The sequence below is a fragment of the Ctenocephalides felis genome, unplaced genomic scaffold (assembly GCF_003426905.1).
Source record: "Ctenocephalides felis isolate EL2017-DRISC unplaced genomic scaffold, ASM342690v1 CF-g0.4_SCAFFOLD_00845, whole genome shotgun sequence".
In the NCBI taxonomy this organism is placed as follows: Eukaryota; Metazoa; Arthropoda; class Insecta; order Siphonaptera; family Pulicidae; genus Ctenocephalides; species Ctenocephalides felis.
The window spans coordinates 88547096-88574013 of record NW_020536999.1 but is presented as its reverse complement, the minus strand read 5'-3'; the positions used below and the strand labels follow the sequence as shown (position 1 = coordinate 88574013).

The window sequence follows — 26918 nt, the reverse complement described above, 5'->3', positions numbered from 1 at the left end:
TTCAATAAAGTGAATGCATAAAATATGTCTGAGAAAACACAGTTTGAATATTCAATCAATGTTGCAAATCATTCTACAAACCAAGAATCCAATACTTCATCTGACAAGAAACAAGTATCTTCTCCAAAAGATAATACAACATGCTTAAAACTCTTTATGGAGTCTGGTGTAGCATTAAAAAAAGGAACTAAACATGATTATACATGTAAAATATGCAAAAAGTCTTTCGATAGTCTTTTTACATTAGTCCAGCATTTAACAACGCATTCTGAGGAGGCATTAAAAAACAAAAATGCTCATAAGGTACCTATAAGACCTTTAAATAAAATCCAAAATCAAAAAAACAAAACATTCGGTCAACCAGCAAAAACAAACACCGGTATGCCTCTTTTCACATGTGAATTATGCTCTAAATCCTTCTCCTACTTGACCAGTTTAAAAAGACATGTAGCTGGTCACACCAGACCACGTCCTCCCCCTTACAAGACATATCAGAAACTCTTAATAATATCTGCACAATATTCTGAAACAAGATGGTATACATGTGAAACATGTGGTAAACAATTTAGATTTTTGCAAGATTTAGAAAAACATCAGCTTTTCCAAACCACACCCTTTAAATGCTACGTATGCAATAAAACTTTTTCTCATATAAGTGACTTCAAGCAACATATGTTTCTTCATTCCTATACACGTCCTTTTAAATGTGATACTTGCGGTAGGGGCTTCAGAAAGTCAGAAGGACTAAGAAAGCATTCGAAGGTGCATGCTGGGGTCCATATTTTCAAATGTGAGACTTGCGGTAGGGGCTATGGAACATCAAAGGGGCTGAAAGAGCATTTGAAGATGCATGCTGAGAACCTTCCTTTCAAATGTGAGACTTGCGGTAAAGGCTTTGAACAAACAGAAGGTCTAAATAATCATATAAAGAGGCATGCTAAGTACCGTCGTTTTATTTGTGAGACTTGTGGTAAGACTTTTATACAAAAGAAGACTCTCATAAGGCACCAGGAGATACATAAGAAAGAAAATGTTCTTTGAGATATTATGTATCGTTGAAAACATACTGGTTTTGTTTTAATTAATAAAATGTAATCTAATCTTGATGAATTGAAATGATAATTAGTAGTAACTGTAAATATTTTTTAGTAAATAAACATTTTTTTATTATTACATTATATTCAAGAGTTGTTTTTATTATTATATTATTTTTTATTATTACATTATATTCAAGAGTTGTTTTGTTATTATTAAGATCGAGCTGCTAATTTGTTGTTTTCTAGACAACTAAAGTTACAAGTCATTCTAAATCTTCTTGCACATAGACTCTCAGTTATAAAACAAACATTATTTTAATATTAAAATGAAACTAGTAGTGTATGGCATTGTGTTTTAACCATAATAAAATATTCGATAAATAAAAATTAGTAAAAAAAATTTTTTTTGAAAATCAATTGTTTTTTTCCCAAAACAGGTTAGCCCAAGTAGAAAGTTTTTTGAATCATTCAAATCGAATGCTTAATTCTCTCAAAAACTGCCATTTTAGCACAATGTGCTCGGTATCTCCAAAACGGTTGGGCCTGCCTTTGCTAAAATCTAATCACCACTTCTCCCTACCAATACAAATTGAATATTTTTTGAATCAATCAAATTCTATACTCCGTTCTCTCAAAAACACAATTTCTATTTTCTGTACTCTTTGTTCTGTATCTCCGAAACGGCTAGACCCGCCTTTGCCAAAAACTAATCACCGCTTTTCCCCATCAATAGGAATCGAATGTTTTTTGAAGCATCCAAATCGGTTGATCCGTGCGCCCGAAAACGTGGACGAAAAAATGCGGACACACAAAACACACACACACACATAATTTTTTTCTGAGGCATGCCAAAATGTTCAGAAACCTCTGAAACGTGAAGATATGCTTAAATTTTCATTTTACTTCATACCATTACTACAACTTACCCTATGGAAAGTTAAAAAATTCAAAATTTCCAAAATAGTTCAAAGTATAAAAAAATCAAATTTTTCAAAAAGGTCAATTCTGTCAAAAAAAATTAAAATCTCAAAAAACGTTTTTTCTCAGAGCTCTATAAGAGAATGGAATCTTTTTTAAAAATCTTAATTTTTAGTACAGGAAGTTCCAACAATTTGCCTTAAAAGGCACAATGCCATGCACCACTAGTTTATTATTAAAATAGAATAAATAAAAAAAGACTTTCAGAGGTATAGTATAGCATTCAATTAAATTTTTCAAAAAGGTCAATCCTTTCAAAAAATTAAAAAATCTCAAAATTAGTTTTTTTTTTTCAAAAGAAAATTTAATCGATTCAATAATTATTATGGAAAGTTCCTGCAATTTGCCTTAAGGCACGATGCCATGCACCACTAGTTTTAATATTGAAATAGAATAAATAAAAAAAAGACTTTCAGAGGTATAGTATAGTATTCAATCGCCTTAGCATAGATATGAACCATCGTAACTGACCTGAACATTTGATATTATTAGGTTAGATTTGCTAATTTGTTGTTTTTTAGAAGTCGTTCTGAATCTTATTGCACATAGACTCATAGTTATAAAAACAAACATTATTTTAATAATAAAATGAAACTAGTGGTGTATAACATCGTGCCTTAAGGCAAATTGCTGGAACTTCTATAATGAAATATTCGAATTGCTTAAAGCGTTCAATCGCCTTAGCATAGATATGAACCATAAAAGCTGTCATTGTAACCAACCTGAACATAGCCTTCATTTTAATTAATAATTTAAAATTATTATATTATATTATTGTAATTTATAATTTATCAATTTATGGTTTTTGTTATTATTAAGTTTGAGTTTGCTAACTTGTTGTTTTCTATATGTTTCAAGTCATAATGAATCTTATTGCACAAACTCATAGTTATAAAACAAACAGTATTTTAATATTAAAATGAAACTAGTGGTGCATGGAACTTCCATAATGAAATATTTGAATCGTTTAAAGCGCTCAATAGCCTTAGCAAAGATATGAACCATAAAAGCTGTAAACATAACCGACCAGAAAATAGCCTTCAATTTAATTTATGATTTATGATTATTATATTATATTATAATAATTTAAAATATCTCAATTTATAGTTTTTGTTATTATTAAGTTTGATTTGCTAATTTGTTGTTTTCTATACGTTTCAAGTCATAATGAATCTAATTGCACATAGACTCAAAGTTATAAAACAAACATTATTTTAATATTAAAATGGAACTAGTGGTGTATGGAACTTCCATAATAAAATAATCGAATCGTTTAAAGCATTAAATCGCCTTAGCAAAGATATGAACCATAAAAGTTGTCATCGTAACCGATCTGAACATAGCCTTCAATTTAATTCATAATTTATAATTATTATATTATATTATTATAATTTATAATTTCTCAGTTTATAGTTTTTGTTATTATTAAGTTTGATTTGCTAATTTGTAGTTTTCTATACTTTTTAAGTCATAATGAATCTTATTGGACATAGACTCATAGTTATAAAACAAACATTAATTTAATATTAAAATGGAACTAGTGGTGTATCGCATCGTGCCCTTAAAGCAAATTGCTGGAACTTCCAGTATCATAATGAAATATTTGAATTATTTAAAGAGTTCAATCACCTTAGCATAGATATGAACCATAAAAGTTGTCATCATAACCGACCTCAACATAGCCATCAATTTAATTTATAATTTATAATTATTATATATTATTATAATTTATAATTTCTCAATTTAAAAGTTTTTGTTATTATTAAGTTCAATTTGCTAATTTAATGTTTTCTGAATGTTTCAAGTCATAATGAATCTTATTGCACATAGATTCATAGTTATTTAGTAAAACAAACAGTATTTTAATATTAAAATGGACTAGTGGTGTATGGCATCGTGCCTTAAGGCAAATCGCTGGAACTTCCTTGATGAAATATTCGAATTGTTTAAAGCGTTCAATAGCCTTAGCAAAGATATGAACCATAAAAGCTGTAAACATATCCGACCAGAAAATAGCCTTCAATTTAATTTATGATTTATAATTATTATATTATATTATTATAATTTATAATTTCTCAATTTATAGTTTTTGTTATTATTAAGTTTTATTTGCTAATTTGTTGTTTTCTATAAGTTTCAAGTCATAATGAATCTTATTGCACATAGACTCATAGTTATAAAACAAACAGTATTTTAATATTAAAATGGAACTAGTGGTATATGGAACTTCCATAATGAAATATTCAAATCGTTTAGAGCATTCAATAGCCTTAGCAAAGATATGAACCATAAAAGCTGTAAGCATAACCAACCAGAACATAGCCTTCAATTTAATTTATAATTTATAAATATTATATTATATTATTATTATTTACAATTTCTCTCCATCTGTCTGAATTTGATAGTATACTCAAATATAATCCTAAAATTCCTTTCTCGTCCTTCAATTGGCAAAACGGCTTCTATGCAAATGCTCGAACACCATTTTCGCTCTTCAAGAAAAAAAACTTAAATAAATCTTCTATTGTTTTAAATTTATTATATAAATAAATAATATTTACTTCTTCCTCAGCCTGTAACGCCGCATACGTTCCGCAGCACTCTTATCCTTCTTCCTCGGGACCCCATTTAAGGCTGTTCTTTTCTCTCTCAGTGTTGCCTGAGCAGATTTTACTTTTTTTCCCATAATCGCTAACTCGGAAGATTCTGGAATTAACATGACAGATTCAGGAAATTTCCTAACAAATTCAGGCAATTTCCTGAATCTGATTCCTGATTTCTGAATACCTGACTCTGGAACATCGAACTCCTGAATAACAAAGTCCTGAATTACTGACTCCTGAATAACTGATTCCTGGATAACTGATTCTTGGATAACTGATTCCTGGATAACTGATTCCTGTTTTACTGATTCCTGTTCTACTGATTCCTGTTCTAGTGATTTCTGTTCTAGTGATTTCTGTTTTACTGATTTCTGTTTTACTGATTCCTGTTTTACTGATTTCTGTTTTACTGATTTTGCTGGAACCTCTGCTGGATGTCCTTCCCTCTGCTGTTTTTTCTGGAGAGCCCGTCGTGCCCTGAGTTCTCGAGATCGTTCTGTAGAAGTTTTCGCCCTAAATGGTGAAAGTATAGGATCAGTTTTAGGAGAAACTAGTGGTCTATGGAGGAATAGTGTTGTTTAAATAAGTTTTGTTGGAAATCTTTATAAATCAGCTAGTTTGTCAATTTATCGCGTTGCTGTAGCAAGGTTCTTATCATTAAGAAAGACGGTTACCTAAAGTCTGATATAAGAATCCACTAAATTTGGATTTGATGCTAAAGGACAGTCAAGCAATTTGCCGACATATTTTTATATCCATAGCTTCAACCCTGTTCTAATTGATCATGCATCCAACTAGAAAGGAAAGACACCCTCTTGACCATTGACGGACTTATTATACGGGTCATCCTTTTAGCATCTGCTGATGTTGCAGATTTAGCAGTCTTTTTATTTTGCTACCATCTCAATCTCTGATGATTCTAACAGTTGTTGCAGCCTAACCAAAACTATTTGTAATCGCTACAAGCCTTCTCACCATTTTTAAAACGTTGCAGGATATCGAATATTGTCTCAAGGGTGATGGATTTGTTAAAATTTGTAGTAAATCTACTAGCGGCAGTGGTCTTTCCATTTAATTGGGTAAAAATTAAATTTCTCTTCAAAAGAAGAAACAATGCACTGATAAGCAATTCATGAATCACTAATTGGAACAGAAAAGAAACCGCTTAGAAAGACGAAATCAATTCAAAAAACGAGCCAAGAATTGAACTCAAAACATCATAACATCTAACAACGCACGGTAAAAATTAATACAAATAGGTAATATCCTTCTAGTTTCTTTCAAAAAATACCAAAAGATCAAACCTAGTCTATAAGCAAATCCAAAAACTAATAATAAAATATTTACATTCATTTTTATTTTTTGTGGTTGGTTGTTGACCTTTCGTTGATTGTATTTGAACCGTCAGAATTGGTTCAGCATTTCTTCGCTCTAGTACAAGGAGAAATTATCTAGTATTCCAAAATGATTAGGAGGTCCGGAACCTTAACGAAAATTCTCTCTATCAATACAAATCAAATGGTTTTAGTGATGACTTACCTTCGGCGTCCATTACTCATCTGCAATAAACTTTTTAGCAGCACACTATCGCTATATCCAAGTCCGGCGGCATGTTTATCATACTCCGAGGTATCATAGACACTACCTGTAGAAGTTTTATGAAGTTAGCTAAAATGAAATGACATTATAAAATAACCAAGGAAAAATATTCTCACACTTCTAACTTTGTTGGTTTCTTTCTCTTAAGTTGGACAATAAACCTATTTATTATATATAACTATTGGTTACAAGAAAATGATTTAAACTCAATAAATACCAAATCTACCTAGATAACTTAATACACACCTAGTTCATATATTTACCTTTATCTATTACTCCTTTAGAATGCAGTAAATAAGACTAGTGAATAATATAATTCAATTTTAACGTTCAATGTCAGGTGTGTCATTAAGAAGCTGTCACTTCGTCGATTGTTGTTCGAGATGATTAATTGTTTAAATAATTTATAGACTTTGGTGATTGTTATAAATAATTGAGATGTTTATTTATAAATGAACAAATGGGTCTCACTTAGTTTAATAAAGTTACAATCCACTTTCGAAATAAAATCTTATAAAATTTCAAAAATAATCTTCGACTAATTTTATTAGACCAAAGTTATGGAAAATATGTGTTATGGTTAAAATTATTTATATGGTCTGTAATCATAGTTTTAAATTGATTATTTTTTTTAATTGTTTATGTGATCAGATTTTGGCTTATTTCGCCTATGTAAATAAGTTCGCAGTCTGAACAATTTATTTGATAAACTAAGTTTCTGAAGCGGTCTAAATAGATATATAATTATAATATTTCCAGTTCCAGTTTTCATACAAAATACTACTAAATACTGTCAAAATGCCATGTATTTGCTGTGCAATCAGGCGTTTACACCTAAAATGCAACTTCACTCATATGTTGTTAAATCACATCACAATGATTAAGTTATGATAACATAAATTTTTAGCACGATGTCGTCGAAGGCAAAATAGAAGGACTGCAATAATCGGGGGAAGAAGAATGCAGATGGTTGATGACTTACGCAAGAAGAGAAAATACAGGGAACTGAAGTCGAAGCACAAGAGCAGGGAGCATGGAAGCAGAAGTTTGGAGAGGAAAATTCATAAAAAAGAATATGAAGTGATTGATGGTGTATAAGTTTTCATACAAAATACTACTAATTACTGTCAAAATGCCATGTATTTGCTGTGCAATCAGGCGTTTACACCTAAAATGCAACTTCACTCATATGTTATTAAATCACATCACAATGATCAAGTTATGATAACATAAAATTTTAGCACGATGTCGTCGAAGGCAAAATAGAAGGACCGCAAGGATTGGGGGAAGAAGAATGCAGATGGTTGATGAAAGCCGAAGCACAAGACCAGGGAGCATGGAAGCAGAAGTTTGGAGAGGAAAATTCATAAAAACTAATATAAAGTGATTAATGGTAATAAAATGTTAATGGGAATTAGAAGCAAGGGAGGGGAAGAAAATCATTTACTTCCATGGACCTGCCTTCGGCCAGACTACTATTTATTATTATTATTATTTGCCAATAGACGTCATCGATTCAATTTGAATTGAATTCAAAAGAAGGAATGTCGTAACGCAATTCGATGAATGTGAATGGTGCGTTGGTGTTGGTGGTGTCATGTCGGACGACGGATGCCGTTGATCCAGCAAAGGTCAATTGTGTAACAGCATGTTGCTGTTGTTGTTGGTAATTTAATGTATTCCTTATTGTTTTGTTTTTATGAATAATAAAAGACCGGCATACGTAAAATTGATGTGCAGTATAACAATTTAAAACAATCATGGTTAATACAATTTCTCGCATAATACGCCACTTAACACCGGTTGTTATGGCTACGATATGTTACAGTCTGATCTTCATATAAACTAGTGGTGTATGGCATCGTGGCTTGAGTCAGGAACTTCACGTACCGAATTAAAATTAAAAAAAAACCTAATTGTTTTCCATATTAAAAAAAAAATTTTTTAAAAATTGAGAAAAAAACTTTTTTTTCGCTAAAAACAATCGTTTCGTCAACACAAGCTGCATAGTTTTTAAATCATTCAAATCGGATACTTAGTTTCCTCAAAAACTGCCCTTTCTATATTTAGCTCCGTATCTCCGAAACGACAAGTCCTGCCTTTGCCTAAAACTAATCACCACTTCTCCCCATAATTTCGAATTGAATGTTTTTTGGATCATTCAAATCGGTTGCTCCGTTCTCTCAAAAACTTGATTTCTATTTTCTGCACTCTTTGCTCCGTAACTCCGAAACGGCTGGACCTGCCTTTGCCAAAAACTAATCAACACATCTCCCTATCAAAAGGAATCGAATGTTTTATGAACCATTCAAATCGGTTGCTTCGTTCTCTCAAAAACTCGATTTCTATTTTCTGCACTCTTTGCTTCGTGTCACCGTAACGCCTGGACCTGCCTTTGCCAAAAACTAATCAACACATCTCCCTATCAATAGAAATCGAATGTTTTATGAATCTTTCAAATAGGTTGGTTCGTGCGAAAATAGAACACATAATAAAATAATAAAAATAATTCTAAAATTCTTGTTATACTCGACAAGACCTTTTAAATGAGACCCCACATGCCTACAACGAGACAAAACATAAAATTGAAGTGAAACTTTTTGAGACGTTCTAGTCAACAATAAAAATACTCAAACTTAATCACATTTATTAGGAAATCCAACAAGATTCTGATCAACGAGGGTAAATAAAGTAATATTCTTACGACATTTACCATATTCGTTTACAAAAAAGCAAAAAATGCACTTTTTCCTGTGTGAAAATAGAACACATGATCGTGTTATACACCAAATCGTGTTATACTCGACGAGACCTTTTAAACGAGACCCCACATGCCTACAACAAGGCAAAACAAAAAATTGAAGTACAACTTCTTGAGACGTTTTAGTCAACAATAAAAATGCTCAAACCTAATAAGGTTTATTACAATATCCAACAAGATTCGGATCACCAAGAGTAGCAAAAGTAAAATCTACATAATATTTTTACAAGATTTACCTTATTCGTTTACAAAAAAGCAAAAAAATCAACACTTTTTTCCTGTGTGAAAATATAACAAAAAATATTCTAAAAATCGTTTTGTACTCAACAAAACCTTTTAAACGAGACTCCACATGCCTGCAACGAGACGAAACACAAAATTGAAGTAAAACTTCTTTAGACGCCTGCAACAATAAAATCCACATTTTTTTCAAACCAAAATAAAATAATAAATATTGTACTATAATCGTATTATAATCGACAAGACCTTTTAAAGGAGACCCCACATGCATGTGACGAGACAAAACAAAAAATTGAAGTAAAACTTCTTTAGACGCTTCAGTTAACAAAACCTAATACAATAAAATAATTAAACCTGACCGGATTCAATTCGAAATCCAACATGATTCTGATCAACAAGAGTAGCCAAAATAAAATCTACATAAGTTTTTACAAGATTTACCACATTCGTTTACAAAAAAGCAAAAAAATACACATTTTTTCAAAACCATAATAAAATGATAAATATTATACTATAATCGTGTTATACTCGACAAGACCTTCTAAACGAGACCCCACATGCCTACAACGAAACACAACAAAAAATTGAAGTAAAACTTTTTGAGACGTTTTAGTCAAAAATAAAAATACTCAAACCTAATCAAGTTTTTTACAAAATCCTATAAGTTTCTAAACTTCTAGGGCCAAAATGAATTGATCACAAGAATCTTACAACATTTACCAACCACTCTTATCAAAAAAATCTGAAAAGTCCCAGATTTTTCATCCAAACCCGTTTCATTTCGCAAAACCCTCATTCCGGAGTCAACTGACCCGCCAACTTAGAATTTTCTTGTAACCTTTTAAATCTTACCACCTCCTTTCAAAAGTGTCTTCATCAAAAGTCTCCAATCACTTCTAGAGGAGCGCCTCTGCCATTTTTCGTGTCGTATAAAACGATTAACTCTTCCATTCAAACGACCATAATAAAATATTACTTTAATAGATCGTTAGATCGATATATAGATAATTAGATAAAATTGATTAGTTAAACTAGTGCCATGTACCGGTTTAGGATCATTGTGAGTTGTAATTCTATTAAATTTTTATTTTTTATCAATTTTGAAAATTTTATTATAAAATTTGTATTGTATTCAAAAAAACCTTTCAAATGATACCCCACATGCCATAAAACAAAAAAGTTTAATATTTGAAGTAAAACTTCTTGAGACACTTTTACTAAAAATGCAATTAAAGTTTGTGTTTTTGACAAAACTAAATTTTATTATAAAGTTTGTATTCTATTCAAAAAGACCTTCCAAATGATACCCCACAGGCCATGAAACAAAAATGTTTATTTTTGAAGTAATACTTCTTTGGATTTTTTTACTAAAAATGCAATTTAAGTGTATTATGGTTTTTGACATATCTAGATTTTATTGTAAAGTTTGTATTCTATTCAAAAAGATCTTTCAAATGATACCTCACATGCCATAAAAAAATATTTTTAATTTTTGAAGTAAAACTTCTTTAGATTCTTTTACTAAAAATGCAATAAAATCGTATATTTTTGACAAAACTAGATTTGAAAATTTTATAATGAAGTTTGTATTTTATTTAAAAAGGCCTTTCAAATGATACCCCACATGCCAAGAAACAAAAATGTTTAAGTTTTGAAGTAAAACTTCTTTGGATTCTATTGCTAAAAATGCAATTTTAGTGTGAAAACTTTGGCATAAATAGATTTTATTATAAAGTTTGTATTCCATTCTAAAAAACCTTTCAAATGATACCCCACATGCCATGAAACAAAAATGTTTAATTTTTGAAGTGAAACTTCTTTGGATTATTTTACTAAAATGCAATAAAAGTGTATATTTTTGACAAAACAATACTTAAATTTGTATTCTAGTCAAAAGGATCTTTCAAACGAAACCCCACATGCCATGAAACAAAAATGTTTAATTTTTGAAGTGAAACTTCTTTGGATTCTTTTACTAAAAATGCTATTATAGTGTATATTTTTGACAAAACTAGATTTTATTATAAAGTTTGTATTCTTTTCAAAAAGACCTTTGAAATGATACCCCACATGCTATGAAACAAAAATGTTCAATTTTTGAAGTAAAACTTTTTTGGATTCTTTTATTAAAAATGCAATAAAAGTGTACATAGTTGACAAAACTAGATCAGAAAGTTGGTATTCTATTTAAAAAGACCTTTTAAATGATACCCCGCATGCCATAAAACAAAAATGTTTAATTTTTCAAGTAAAACTTCTTAAGACTTTTTTACAAAAAACGCAATTAAAGTGTATATTTTTGAAAAAACTTAGATTTGAATATTTTATTATGAAGATTGCATTCTATTCAAAAAGACCTTTCAAATGATACCCCAAATGTCATAAAACAAAAATTTGAAATTTTTGAAGTAAAACTTCTTCAGATTTTTTTACTAAAAATGCAATTATAGTGAATATTTTTCACAAAACTAGATTTCATTATAAAGTTTGTATTCTATTCAAAAAACCTTTCAAATGATACCCCACATGCCTTAAAACAAAAATGTTTAATTTTTGAAGTAAAACTTCTTTGGATTCTTTGACTAAAAATGCAATTTTAGTGTATATTTTTGACAAAACTAGATTTTATTAAGGTTTGTATTCTATATAAAAAGACCTTTCAAATGATACCCCACACGCCATAAAACATAAATGTTCGATTTTTGAAGTAAAACTTCTTTGGATTCTTTTACTACAAATGCAGTAAAAGTGTATATTTTGATAGAACGTTTATTATAACGTCTGTATTATATTGAAAAAGATCTTTCAAATGATACCCCACATGCCATAAAACAAAAAAGTTTAATATTTGAAGTAAAACTTCTTGAGACACTTTTACTAAATATGCAATTAAAATTTATGTTTTTGACAAAACTAGATTTTATTATAAAGTTTGTATTCTATACAAAAAGACCTTTCAAATGATACCCCACATGCCATAACACAAAAATGTTTATTTTTGAAGTGAAACTTCTTTGGGTTCTTTTACTAAAATGCAATAAAATGTGTATTTTTGACAAAATCTACATTTGAATTTGTATTCTACTCAAAAAGACCTTTCAAATGACACCTCACATGCCACGAAACAAAAATGTTTAATTTTTGAAGTAAAACTTCTTTGGATTCGTTTACTAAAAATATAATTAAAGTATATATTTTTCACATATATAGATTTTATTATAAAGTTTGTATTCTATTCAAAAAGACGTTTCAAATGATACCCCACATGCCATGAAACAAAAATGTTCAATTTTTGAAGTAAAACTTCTTTGAATTCTTTACTAAAAATACTATTAAAGTGTATATTTTTGAAATACTAGATTTTATTATAAAGCTTGTATTCTATTCAAAAAAACCTTTCAAATGATACCCCACATGCCATGAAACAAAAATGTTTAATTTTTGAAGTAAAACTTCTTTAGACTCCTTTACTACAAATGCAATAAATTTGTATATTTTTGACAATCTACCTTAACTTTTTTGTTAATTGCGGTGTTTGATATAAAACTTTCACGTCTCACACGCTCTAATATCTTTTAAAATAAAATTTAACATTTTCATTGTTTTTTATTTTTCTGGATAAAAATATGGAAATATTCATCATGTTGTTACTTATATGTTCGTTTGTCTATAAAAATCATATTCTACTCATCGAGACCTTTCAAATGATATCCCACAATCAATAATAGATGCAACATAATTTTTTGAAGTAAAACTTCATTAGACTAGACAATTTTGGCAATTGTTACAATTTTAAATGATATTCAAATTCTAGTCATCAAAGCCTTTCAAACGAGACCCCACATTCCACATAAAATCTAAACATTTTTTTTTGAAGTGAAACTTTTTTTGATCTCGATAATAATTATTTTTATAGATTACAGAATGAAAATAAAAAAAAAATCTTAATCAGCGACATCTAACCACTTAATTTTTTTATTCCTTTTTCCAGATAGCTCTGGTGGTTTCGATAACATCACTGGCCTACTCTTTACCTCAAAGAGGAAAATTTCAACCCTTGGGAGCCCCTGCACCACAGCAGGCACTTAATCCAGGGAAACAAATTCCGATTTTGAAATATGCCTTTGAACCTAAACCTGACGGTTCTTATAATTACAAGTAAGTAAAAAGGTGAAGTGAAACTTCGTAAGGTCGCAATAGAAATAGGAAAGGGTAGAAATTGATTTAGCAGTTGTTCGTCGATTAATAGAATAATCAGAAGTTGCTGGTCGAATAGAAGGCTCAGCAGTGGTGGATTCATGGAAGGCTTAACATTTTCACAATCTTCGCTGATATTGCTGGTATGGTCATCAGCAATTTCCATAAAATTGTCGATATTTTAAGCTCACCTTCTGGATTTTCTTTGATCTTCTCACCTTATATTCTTGGTGGTACTCTGTAAGTGTCCTCCTAGAAGATCCAGCAGTCATTGGTCAATTAATAGAAGACTCAGCAGTTGTAATTTGGTCTACTAAATTAAATTGATGAGTACCTTGTCATGTTCACGTGCTGGGTACACTTTCTGGTATTCTGCTGCAGATTTTCTTATTTCCCTAGAATTCTTGTTAGTACTCTGCAGGTGTCCTTCAAAAAAATCCAGCAGTTATTAGTCAAAATAGAAGACTCAGCAGTTGTTACTTTGCTCCTAGTTCTATATTCTCGGTTATATTCTGCATGTGTCCTCATAGAAGATCCAACAGTCATTGGTCAATTAATAGAAGACTCAGCAATTGTAATTTGGTCTACTAAATTGGATTGACGAGTACCTTGTCATGTTTGGTTTTTTTACGTGCTAGGTACACTTTCTGGTATTCTGCTACAGATTTTCTTATTTTCCTAGAATTCTTGGTGGTACTCTGCAGATGTCCTTCTAAAAATCCAGCAGTTATTATTAGTCGATTAATAGAAGACTCAGAAGCTGTTACTTTGCTCCTATCTCCATATTCTCGGTTATATTCTAGCTAGGTATCCTTCTAGAAGATCCAGAAGTCATTGGCCAATTAATAGAAGACTCAGCAGTTGCTACTTGGTCCACTACCCTCTATCGATGTTGATGGAATTGTGGTTAGCAGATCAATAAATACCTTGTCATGTTTGGCTTTTTCACGTGCTGGGTAGACTTTCTGGTATTAGGTTGCTGATTTCCTTGTTTGCCTACAAAGACAACCCACCACTAGTTCCTTCCAACGACTCTTTTTCCTTTTCTTGTTTTGCTTCCTTCTCTGTGATCATGGTAATGTTCTGCTGATTTGCATTTTGGATGTCTTGAACGTTTGGAACAATTTACTAATAACCACTAATAACCACTCAAGATCCTAAAGCAACAGGGTGTACACACAAAATGCAATAGAAAATTACTAATATTCTAGAAATCAATTATAACCTCAAAATTTACTTCACGACATAACCTCAAAATGTATTTTCAGTTATGAGACCGGTAACAGCATTCAAGTAGAAGAGCAGGGATTCCTGAAAAATGCTGGAAACAAAGACAACGAGGCTCAAGTGAGTAAAATTTAATAACTCATTAATAGTAAAACCCCGTTAAGACGATTGTATGCAAAAAAGTGTATTAGGCGAAATAAGGCATTGTTAAAATTGCAGACACCGGTGTAAAGTAGCGTATTATGCGAGAAATCGAATAAAGCACAATTGGCTTAACAGGGTTCTACTGCATATTCTTAAATGTGAAAGATTACATCAACTCCAATTTTGCACTGTTTTTGCTAATTGTAAAGAAAAGGCTCTGCCGATCGTCTTGCAAAACTAATCAACGCGAGTCCTTATCAGTTTACACCGAATGTCTTCTAAATTTATAAAATCGGTTTAGACGTTTTTGAGAAAACATCGACGAAAGATCACATTTAGCTCACACAACTATACTTTTTTTAACTCTGGTGTCAACCTATTCAGAATGACTTGATACATCAAGTTTGTAAGTCGGATTTTCTGGTCAAGACATCATTTTTTTTTTCCTTTTTGAGGTTATGCAAGGCTCCTACTCCTTCACCGGCCCTGACAACATAGTTTACACAATCCACTACATAGCCGACGAGAACGGATTTCAGGCTCAGGGGGCCCACATTCCTACCGAAGCACCCGCCAAGGCAGCACCGGGAGGACCCGCCAAAAAATTCTTTTAATAAATAATAGATGAAATATATAATATACTATTATATATATAAATAGAAATATTAATCGAGCATTAATTTTGTGATTTAAATAAATAAAAAAAATATAATATATTGTAATTATTCATTCATTGTTTATGTAAATTGTCATTTTGCTATGAGAATTGTATTCTAGTCCTCGAGACCTTTCAAATGATACCCCACAAGCCATATAAACTACTACCAAGTTTTTTTGAAGTAAAACTTCTTTAGGCTCAACTTAGTAAAAATATGCAAATTGACTATTTGTTAAACTGATCAAATGAAATTTACACTTCAGATTTGTATTGTGCTCCCCGAGATTTTTTAAATGATATGACACATGCTAAAAATTAAATAAAAAACAATTATTAAAAATAGTAAAAAATGTAAAGTTTTATTAAAAAGATATGTGAAATTCAAAGAAACAATTGAATAATCATATTCTATACAAAAAAACCTTTCATACGATACCCCAAATGCCGTAAAAACACAATCTAAATTTTTTGAAGTAAAACTTCTTTAGACTCGTTTACTATAAAAGCAATAAAAGTGTATATTTTAGACAAATTTCTTGAATTATCCTTATTGCAATACACTTCTTTTTAAAAAATCATTAATTTCTGATAAAAATTTATGTTGGAGTTAATGAAAATATATTAATGAAAATCTTTAAAAATATTTTAGAATTCAAAAAATTATTTAAATATTCATATTCTGTTCAAAAAAACCTTTCATACGATACCCCACAAGCCGTATAAACTTATTCGAATTTTTTTGAAGTAAATCTTCTTTAGGCTCGTTTGGAGTAATTGAAGATATATTAACGAAGCACTTTAAAAAAATGTAGAATTTAAAAACAAAATTTAAATATTCATATTCTACTCAAAAAAACCTTTCATACGATACCCCACATGCCGCAAAAACCTAATCAAAATTTTTTGAAGTAAAACTTCTTTAGACTCGTTTAATTAATGAAGCTCTATAAAAATACTGTGGAATTCAAAAAAGTATTTAAATATTCATATTCCATTCAAAAAAAACCTTTCATACGACACCCCACATGCCGTAAAAACATAATCTAAATTTTTTTAAGTAAAACTTCTTTAGACTCGTTTAATTAATGGAGCTCTATAAAAATATTGTAGAATTCTAAATATTATTATATGCACATGCCGCAAAAACATTATCTAAATTTTTGAAGTAAAACTTCTTTAGGCTCGTTTAATATAGAAGCAATAAAAGTGTATATTTTAGACTAATTTCTATTTTTTTCCTTATTCAAACACAATTTTTTTAAAAGATAAAAATTTTGATGCAATTAATAAAAATATATTAATTTTTTGTGAAATTGATGAAAAAACATTAACTTTGAAAATATTTTATAATTAATTTTTTTAACTAAATTTTCATATTCCAATCAAAAAAACCTTTCATACGACACCCCGCATGCCGTAAAAACACAATCTAAATTTTTGAAGTAAAACTTCTTTAGCCTTGTAATCTATAAATGCAACAAAAGTATAGAAAATAATCTTCAAAAATATTTCAGAATCCAAAAAAAATATTAAATATTTATATATACGTATATATATATATACATATATATATATATATATATATATATATATATATATATATATATATATAAATATAAATTAAATAATTATATGTATAACTTCTTTTTACTCGTTTACTATAAATGCAATAAAAGTGTATGTATTAGACAAATTTCTTTAATTTTCCTTATTCGATTACACTTCAAAACCTCTCATACGACACCCCACACGCAGCAAAAACATATTCTAAAATTTTGAAGTAAAACTTCTTTAGACACGTTTACTGTAAATGCGAAAAAGTCTATGTTTTAGACATTTCTTTTTAAATTTCCTTATTAAATATCATTACTCGTTAATTAAAATTCTCGATGAGATTATTGAAAACATATTAATAAAACTCATTAAAAATAATATTGGATTTATAAATATTTATTTAATATTTTGTAAAAATAAATAAAATCAAAAAAGTATTTAAATATTCATATTCTACCCAAAAAAACCTTTCATACGATACCCCACATGCGGCTAAAACACAATCTAAATTTTTTGAAGTAAAACTTCTTTAGACTCGTTTTCTGCAAATACAAAAAAGAGTATATTTTAGATTTTTTTTTAAATTTCCTTATTAAATACCATTAGTTGAAAATATAATTATAAAGCTCTTTAAAAATAATGTCAAGAAAGTCCTTTATTTAATTTAAAAAAAAAAGCTTGACTCTTTTTTTTATTAATAACGTATCAAAAATTTGTTAAGTTAATAACAAAATAATGTTCCTATAACAAATTGTATTTGTATATTTTATTTGTTCTATTTTAACAAATAAATTATACAAACATTTTTAAATTTTTGAAAAAAAACGCCAAAATTTTCATCAACTACGGCAACCCTAGCAGTTGACAACCAAATCGGCGCTAGAACTTATTTTTAATTTAACAAATTAAAAATAAGTTGTAACGCAAATGGTTAAGTATAAATATACAAAATTGAAATAAAATGTAAGATTTTAAGTTGATAATATTTAAATTATTAAATATAAAATTGTTTAAGTCAAATCATCAATGGACGATTGTCAAATTCCAGAAGGACATGAAGGTAAGATACACAAAAACAAATGTCAAATTTTATAATAAAAGTGTATGATTTCTATTCTAGACGAAGTCTCTGACCATAATAACAATGCTGAAAATGATAAAGATGGCCCAGAAAGTCCAGGGGTGTATTTAATTGAAGTAGAGCTAGAAACAATTGTAATATCTGATGATGAAGAACCCTTATCCGAGCAAGCTTCTGCACCTAAAAACAATCTTGCAGGGAAAATATCTGATGATGTTGTCCCTTTATCCTTGCGAAGAGCTCCTGCACTCAAAAACAGACACCTGGTGGAAATGTCTGATGACAAAGTTCCTTTATCCCTGGCATCCAAAAACAATCCCATATCCCAAATGTCTGATGACCATAATAACAATGCTGAAAATGATAAAGATGGTCCAGAAAGTCCAGGGGTGTATTCAATTGAAGTAAAACGAGAAACAATTGAAATATCTGGTGATGAAGTCCACTTATCCGAGCAAGCTTCTGCACCCAAAAACAATCTTGCAGGAGAAATATCTGATGATGGTGTCCCTTTATCCTCGCAAAGAACTCCTGCTCCAACAAAAAAAAACACCTGGTGAAATGTCTGATGACAAAGTTCCTTTATCCCTGGCATCCAAAAACAATCCCATCTCTTCCCAATGCTGATGACCATAATAACAATGCTGAAAATGATAAAGATGGTCCAGAAAGTCCAGGGGTGTATTCAATTGAAGTAAAACGAGAAACAATTGAAATATCTTGTGATGAAGTCCACTTATCGAGCCCTTCTGCACCAAACAATCTGCAGGAGAATATCTGATGATGGTGTTCCTTTATCCTCGCAAAGAACTCCTGCATACAAAAAAAACACTGGTGGAAATGTCTGATGACAAAGTTCCTTTATCCCTGGCATCCAAAAACAATCCCATATCCCAAATGTCTGATAACCATAATACAAGCTGAAAATGATAAAGATGGTCCAGAAAGTCCAGGGGTGTTTTAATTGAAGTAGAGCTAGAACAATTGTAATATCTGATGATGAAGACCCTTATCCGAGCAAGCTTCTGCACCTAAAACAATCTTGCAAGGAAAATATCTGATGATGTTGTCCCTTTATCCTTGCGAAGAGCTCCTGCACCCAAAAAAAGACACCTGGTGGAAATGTCTGATGATGGTGTTCCTTATCCTTGCGAAGAGCTCCTGCACCCAAAAAAACGCTGGTGGAAATATCTTATACAAAATTCCTTTATCCCTGGCACCCAGAAACAATCCCATACCCAAAAAACCTGATTACAAAATTCCTTTATCCCTGGCACCCAAAAACAATCCCATATCCAAAATATCTGATAACAAAGTTCCTTTATCCCTGGCGCCCAGAAAGAATCCCATATCCCAAATGTCTGGAAACAAAGTTCCTTTATCCCTGGCACCCAGAGCCAATCCCATATCCAAAATATCTTATATCGAAGCCCCCTTATCTATTACTCCTGCATCCAAAAAGAATCGCATATCCAGAATACCTAATGACAAAGTTCCTTTACCTCTTGCTCCTGCACCTAAGTACAATTTTGTATGTGACATCTGTCAAAGAGAATTCTCTTCCAGATATTTTACGTAAACACAGATCAGGACACCGAGAGAAACTCGTATTTGAATGTGAATTCTGTCCCAAGATTTATATTACAACTCAGCACTCAAGATGCACATTGAGCACACCATAACAACACAGACAAGTTCAAATGTGATATTTGTCCTAAAGAATTTAACACAAAACTGGCTCTAATCTGGCACAACCAGCCCATTTGAACAACAATGCTATTGTGATGTTTGTGAGAAAATGTTTGCTGATAAGGAGTCTTTAGAGGTGCACATGAAACTGCACAACGAGATCAATGTTACTATTTGCTACAAAGTGTTGGACACCGAGGAGAACTATCCAATCATGCCAGGATACATGAGTTTTATTCCCCAATGCCTGAAGACCGTTAGCAGACCTCAATGCTTTTTAGTTGTGGTAAAGTCTATCTCCGGCCTTCGAGTTTGAAGGCTCACATGTCCAAACACAATGGGCCTTTCGAATGCAAAATCTGTCATGTTTGTGTATGACGTGGAATGAGACTGCAATGGCACATGAAACGAAATCATAAAGGTTATTATCAGTGCAAGGATTTGTGAGAGGTTATTTACTTTTACTGGGCTCGAGAATCATATGAGGTGGCATAGAGGGACTTTGGTTTATAAGTGCTCCGATATGCATTTGAAGTTTATGAAAAAGGTTCCTGATAGAACATCGTAGAAAGCATTACAGTCAATAAAAATGGTTATGCAGGTGTTAAGCATGAAAAATTATAAAATTGACGATAATTTCATAGAAATTATACTAATATTAATAAAATAATGCAAAGATGTTTAAAGAGAAATTTAATTGATATCAAAAAGGTAAATAAACCAACAAATGTGACTCGAGCACAAATCAATCATCTTCAAGCTCATTAGTCTCTCAAAAATCAATTGATAATTGATGAACTTAAATCTAAATTATATTATTTGTTATCAATTTAAATTAAATTAAGAAACCAAATTAATTTTTATACCTGGAGTATAATTAAAAATTATGATACGTTCTTTTATTTATTAAAGAACAAGAAACAAGATTCAAGAAAAAAATTATAGTTAGAAGTATAATTTAAAAATCAGATTTTTTGTATATTTAAATTTATTATGTGTAATATATTCATGACCAAGTTGAAATTAATAAATATTTTCACCCATCGTCTTTGTAATTCAGATCAAAAAATTAATAATATAAAGTTTTGTTTATAAAAAATAAGAAAAATCAAAATTTTATTACAAGATTTGTATTCTACACCTCAAGAGCTTTCAAATGATACCCCACATGCCATAAAGCCCATATTGAATTATTTGAAGTAAAACTTCTAAAGACACTAGTCAATTTTTTGCTTTTATACATTCGCCTACTTGTATTTCAAATTTATTATATTATATTTATGACAAAAAATTAAAAATATAAAGTTTTGTTCTACACCTCAAGATCTTTCAAATGATATACCCACCCACACCCACGTGTCTACTTAAATTCTTAAAAAAAATACCATAAATGTAAATATTTCTGACAAATTACACAGCCAGTTTTAGTATCTCTTTAGTATGTCTTTGTATTTCAGGTCAAAAAATTAATAATATAAAGTTTTGTTCAAAAAAGTATAGAAAATAAAAACTTTATCTCAATATTTGTATTCTACTCCTCAAGACCTTTCAAATGATACCCCACATGCCCAAAAGCCCATATTAAAATATTTGAAGTAAAACTTCTATACACTCGCCTACTAAAATTTTTACTTCTATAAATTCACCTACTTATATTCTTAAAAAATGCAATAAATGTAAATATTTCTGACAAATTGCATAGTAAGTTTTAGTATTAGATACGGAAATTAGTAAGACTTGAAAGGTAGGACCATATATTAGCAAATAGAGAAATATGCTAATATTCATAATTTTAATTTATTTATTTTTTTCTTTATAAAATTCATATTCTAGCCCTTGAGACCTTTAAAACGATACCCCACAAGCCATATAACTACTACCAAGTTTTTTTGAAGTAAAACTTCTTTAGACTCGACTTAAAAAATTTAAAATCCGTGAAACTTCTTACATATTTACAATAATTAAAATACAGTGTAGGATACAAAATAAGTAATTTTATACAAAGTTTGACTCAGAAATCAGATATTTTATTATACTTTAAAATATTATTGAAAATATTTTTTCCAATAAAAATATGATGATATGCATTACTTTTATATGTTTAATATTGTGTTCTGCTTTTCGAGAGCTTTCAAATGATACCCAACATGCCCTAAAAACACACTCCAAACATTTTGAAATGAAACTTCTTTAGACTCGTTTACTAAAACTCATAAATGTATACATAATAATATTTACAATCATGTTTTTATTCATAAAATCGTATTATACTGTTCAAGACCTTTCAAATGATACCAGACATGCCTTAAAAACACAATCAAAATTTTTTGAAGTAAAACTTCTTTAGGTTCTTTTACTACACATTAATACTAATCATGTAAATGAGTATACTTATCACGTTTTTATTTATGAAATCATATTGTACTCTTCAAGACCTTTGAAATGATACCCGACATGCCTTAAAAACACAATCAAAATTTTTTGAAGTAAAACTTCTTTAAGTTCTTTTACTACAAATGAATACTATCTCGTAAATAAGTATACTTATCACGTTTTCATTCATAAAATCGTAGTCTATTCCTCAAGACCTCTCAAACAATACCCCACAAATAAGACACATTTAAAATTTTTGAAGTAAAACTTCTTTAGATTCATTTACTTTAAACGCAATAAAAGTAAGAGGACATTTACTATCAGAGCGTTAATTGATAATAAATAAAGTAAAATTCAGATTTTAGTATGAATGAGGTTTACAGAAGCATTGGAAGACAAATTTTTGGATCAATTTACCACCATTTTATCCAGAGGCTCTTTTTTGGTTGAGCAAAGCGACAACACTTACTGCAATAGATTATATAAATCATCGTCAAGTCTCTGGAAGTATAGTTCATATATAATTTAATAGTGTCTCAGGGTAATCGAAACACTAAAACTACATCGATATGGAGAGTCTTCAATGTGGGTGCTCCAAAAGACTTCCTTATTTATAAAGACTTTATATTGAATAGATTTGTTCCTGTTAAAGAAGAATACTTGTTATAAGTTTTACCAATATGAAGATTTATCGCAGAGGGAATTTGGAGTCTTATGGCAGAAGGAGATTGGAGTCCTATCGCACAAAAAGATTTGTGGACCGCTCGCAGAAGGAGATTTGGAGTCTTAACATTTGGTGATAAAAATAGTTACTTCATTTTGACGTTTGTAAAGTCTATTTATATCATTATTTTACTGCAAGAAATTAAAGACTTACCACATTCCAGTTCATAAGGGGGCTCGTGCTTAATTTCTTCTTCTATCGTTACTTCTGATTTTAAAAATCTATTCAAAGAAGTCTCTGGACATAATTCTTCCTCAATTTTATCTTTTATATTATCAATATCATTATTTATATCAATTTCTTCTATTGTATACTCAATAAGTTCTTCTTTGATTTTTGAAACACTCGGAAACAACTTTATGTCCTCACACATGTTTAAATAATAAATTAACTTATTAACACTTAATTTAAACTAAATTCAACATGCTTTAATACCTATTTAGAGTTATTTTAATGTTTATTTTGCCCAAAATATGACACTGAATTGTTTAGACATCTTGATTGAACTGTCAAAGACGCCATGTTGGATAAATTTTAAAAACTTTTAAATAAATCTTTTGAAATAATATTAACTTTTAAATAAATAATAAAAAAAGTATTTGAATTGAAAATGTATGTTAATTGTATGTTATAATAATTAACCTAATAAAAGTGTTGTTGCACTTTACAAATTCCATTTTATTTTTTGTATGAAATGGCGCCGTATTTGAAATTAAAATATATGTTTAAGTTCAATATAATTAAGTAAAATAATAAATTAATTAATATTAAAGTTGAATATATTTGTTTAATAACATATTGGCATAACAAAGTATTGTTGCATTTTACAAATTGAAGTTAATTTGAAATTAGAATGGCGCCATATTTGAAATTTGAATATATACATAAGTTCAATATATTTAAGTATAAAATATTAAATTGTAAATCTAATATATTATATTAACTTCTATCTAAATGCCAATAAAAATAAATATTAAGTTGAATATGTTAGTTTAATAAAATATTGACATAACAAAGTGTTGTTGCATTTTACAAATTCCAATTAATTTGATATTAGAATGGCGCCATATTTGAAATTTGAATTAAAGTTTAATATAATTAAATATAAGATCAATATAATTAAATACAAAACTAGTGGGGTTTGTGGCATCGTGCCTTAAGGCAAATTGCTGGAACTTCCCGTACCGTAACGAAATGTTCGAGGAATATTGAATGTTTTCAAATAGATTATTATAAATATTGTAACATTTTCTAATATTTATAAGAATTATATAAACTGAATTGCAAAGTTGAAATTATTTGTTTGAAGTAAATTAGAACTATAGTCAGAGTTAAAGATAAAATCTGAATTATTTTCGATATACAAAAAATAAAAAAAAAAGTTGAAACAAAAATTTTTTTTCCAGAATCAATTATTTTGTTAAGACAAGCAGAAAGTTCTTTGAATCAATTAAATCGGACGATTAGTTCTCTCAAAAACTGGAATTTTTTGTACATTTAGCTTGAAATGGTTGGGCCTGCCATTGCCAAAAACTTATAACAACTTCTCCCAATCATTACTAATTGAATGTTTTTCAGATCATTCAAATCGGATGCTCCGTTCTCTCAAAAACTCGATTTCTATTTTCTGCACTCTTTGCTCTTTATCTCCGTAACTGCTGGACCTGCCTTTGCCAAAAACTAATCAGCATATCTCCTTAACAATGGGAATCGAATGTTTTTTGAACCATTGAAATCGGTTGATCCGTGCGCCTGAAAACGTGACTGGAAATTTGTATCCATACATATATATATATACACACACACACATCCATTATTATAAATTTAGATTCAATTGAGCCTGAAAAAAAGTTTTCATCCTCACAATTAAACTCTAATTTTTTTATTTTATTTGGAAAAGCGATTTATATTTGATTTAATATAGTTATATATTTGTATTTATATATGTACCTAGATAAATTATATATATATATATATATATATATATATATATATATATAATTCCATAAATAGTTGAATAAAATTATAGCTAATTATATCATTAAAGCTGTATTGTATTTTTGTCAGTGTATGATTTTTTTTATAGCAATGTGTTTATTATAATTTTAATATTTCTATTTATATATAATATAGTGTTTATATATTAATTATATGTATATATTTATATTTATTTTACAATTTTTGGTTATAAGTTCGAAGAATCTTTTCAATATCATCGAAAATAATAATAGAATTGTTATAATAGATTGATGTATAATATATATATATACATATATATATATATATATATATATATATATATATATATATATATATGTATGTGTGTGTGTCTGTTAGTATATTCATCACTCTATTTTGTAATATTTCATTGAAAATTACGAACGTTTCGAGACTATGGTTTGTGCCATCACCTATATAAAAAAACCACAATGAAGTTTAAATCTTTTTATTTGTTTCTAATTTTACACTGATGATAGCATAAATTTTGGCCACGAAACGTTCGTAACTTCATTTAATAAATAACAGTTCCAAAATATAGAGTGTTGTATACACAAATTAATAATTAACAATCCATTATTGCATTTCTATTTCAATTTATATTAAATAAATCGTTTTATCTTATAAAATAATATTTTACACTATTTTGTTTCATACAGTTCTAACATACGCCACTAGACTGCGCATCTGTCGTAACAATGGAAATAATTTTTTTATAATAAATAACAAATAATTGAATTAATCATCTAGAAGGAAAGTCAAACAATACTTTAAATTTATAAAATACATAAAATACATCAACATACAAAGAAATTGTATCTGAAAAATATATATTAAAATTTGTTTTAAAATATTATAAAAGCTGGATTTAAAATAGAAAATTCATAAATTTGCATATTCTTAAAGAATTTAAATTAATTTAATTTAATTTTTAAGCTCAAAAAAAAATTGTTCAAAAAAGTAAAAAACAACTTCATATTCGTTGCCATCTTGAATTCGTTTTGCGACTTACTTCACTACGTTGTTTCTACAGTGAGTACCAACAGTAGCACGAACACATTTTAAAACAACAAAAGAGCCAAATAAACCAATTAACAGTTATCAACGTACATTTATACCAATATTATTTAAATTTTATAAACCATAATCTTCCTTAAATTATTATATTACGCAGTCTAGTTGGCTTATGTCTTTCGAGCAAAGATTCGAACCTCGTCCCATGTGATTACTACTACTACTTGGGTGTCAGAACACAATTTTTGTTTCGTGGAAGATAACGAATTATATTTATATTTATATTTAATTATAATTTAAGATAGTGGAAGAAAGGCGCAAGTGATTGATGCTGAGGAAAGGACGAGTACTTTGTCGATATAGAGAATGGTAATAATATATGTATATATATATATATATATATATATATATATATATATATATATATATATATATATATTAACGCATATATATATAGCAGATGTGTATTACGATATTTTAAAAACCTAACTAACTTATTATATTATCATGCATTTCTTTATTTATAGAGACGTTGTCTAATTTTAGAGTTGTGAGAAAGTTTGCAAAAAGTTTTTACCAAAAATATCAAAAAACAATATTAATAGATGATGACAATAGTAATAATTAAGCTCAGTTTATTCATTGCACCTTTTATTTAGCAAAGATCTGAACCAAATACAAGGTTTTTAGCAAAGTTACAACCCTAACAATAGTTATAGAGATTAACTTGAAAAGTAAGATGGTTAGATTATTGTAATATTTGTATTACTTAATAACAATTTGTTGTTGTTTTATTTAATAACAAATAAAAAGTTTGTGCAAGCCATCAAAATATAAATATTTTAGCAAAGTTGCATATCTTCAAAACTACTATACAACATATTTTTATTTTGAATGAAATTACACGTATTTTTTAATTAATCTTCCAGTTCACTATTTAAAAATAGATCATCAATAAAGTGTCCAATCTTGTTTGCATTTAGGTCATATCAATTTAGTTTGGTTTTATTTAGTACTCTTCATTTTTAAGTATAATGGTTT

The 26918-nt window shown here is 29.1% G+C and overlaps 2 protein-coding genes across 2 annotated transcripts; both read left to right on the top strand.

The window, feature by feature from the left end:
* The first annotated feature begins 24 nt into the window (after nt 1–24).
* On the top strand, nt 25–1041 carry LOC113362876 (zinc finger protein 623-like). Its single transcript, XM_026605372.1, has one exon. It carries the CDS (start codon nt 25–27, stop codon nt 1039–1041), a length of 1017 nt encoding a protein of 338 aa, XP_026461157.1.
* A 6824-nt stretch (nt 1042–7865) lies between these two features.
* On the top strand, nt 7866–15400 carry LOC113362875 (endocuticle structural glycoprotein SgAbd-2-like). Its single transcript, XM_026605371.1, has 4 exons — nt 7866–7883; nt 13210–13376; nt 14684–14762; nt 15242–15400. The coding sequence occupies exons 1-4, from the start codon at nt 7866–7868 to the stop codon at nt 15398–15400; spliced, it is 423 nt and encodes a 140-aa protein (XP_026461156.1).
* The last annotated feature ends 11518 nt before the right edge of the window (nt 15401–26918 follow it).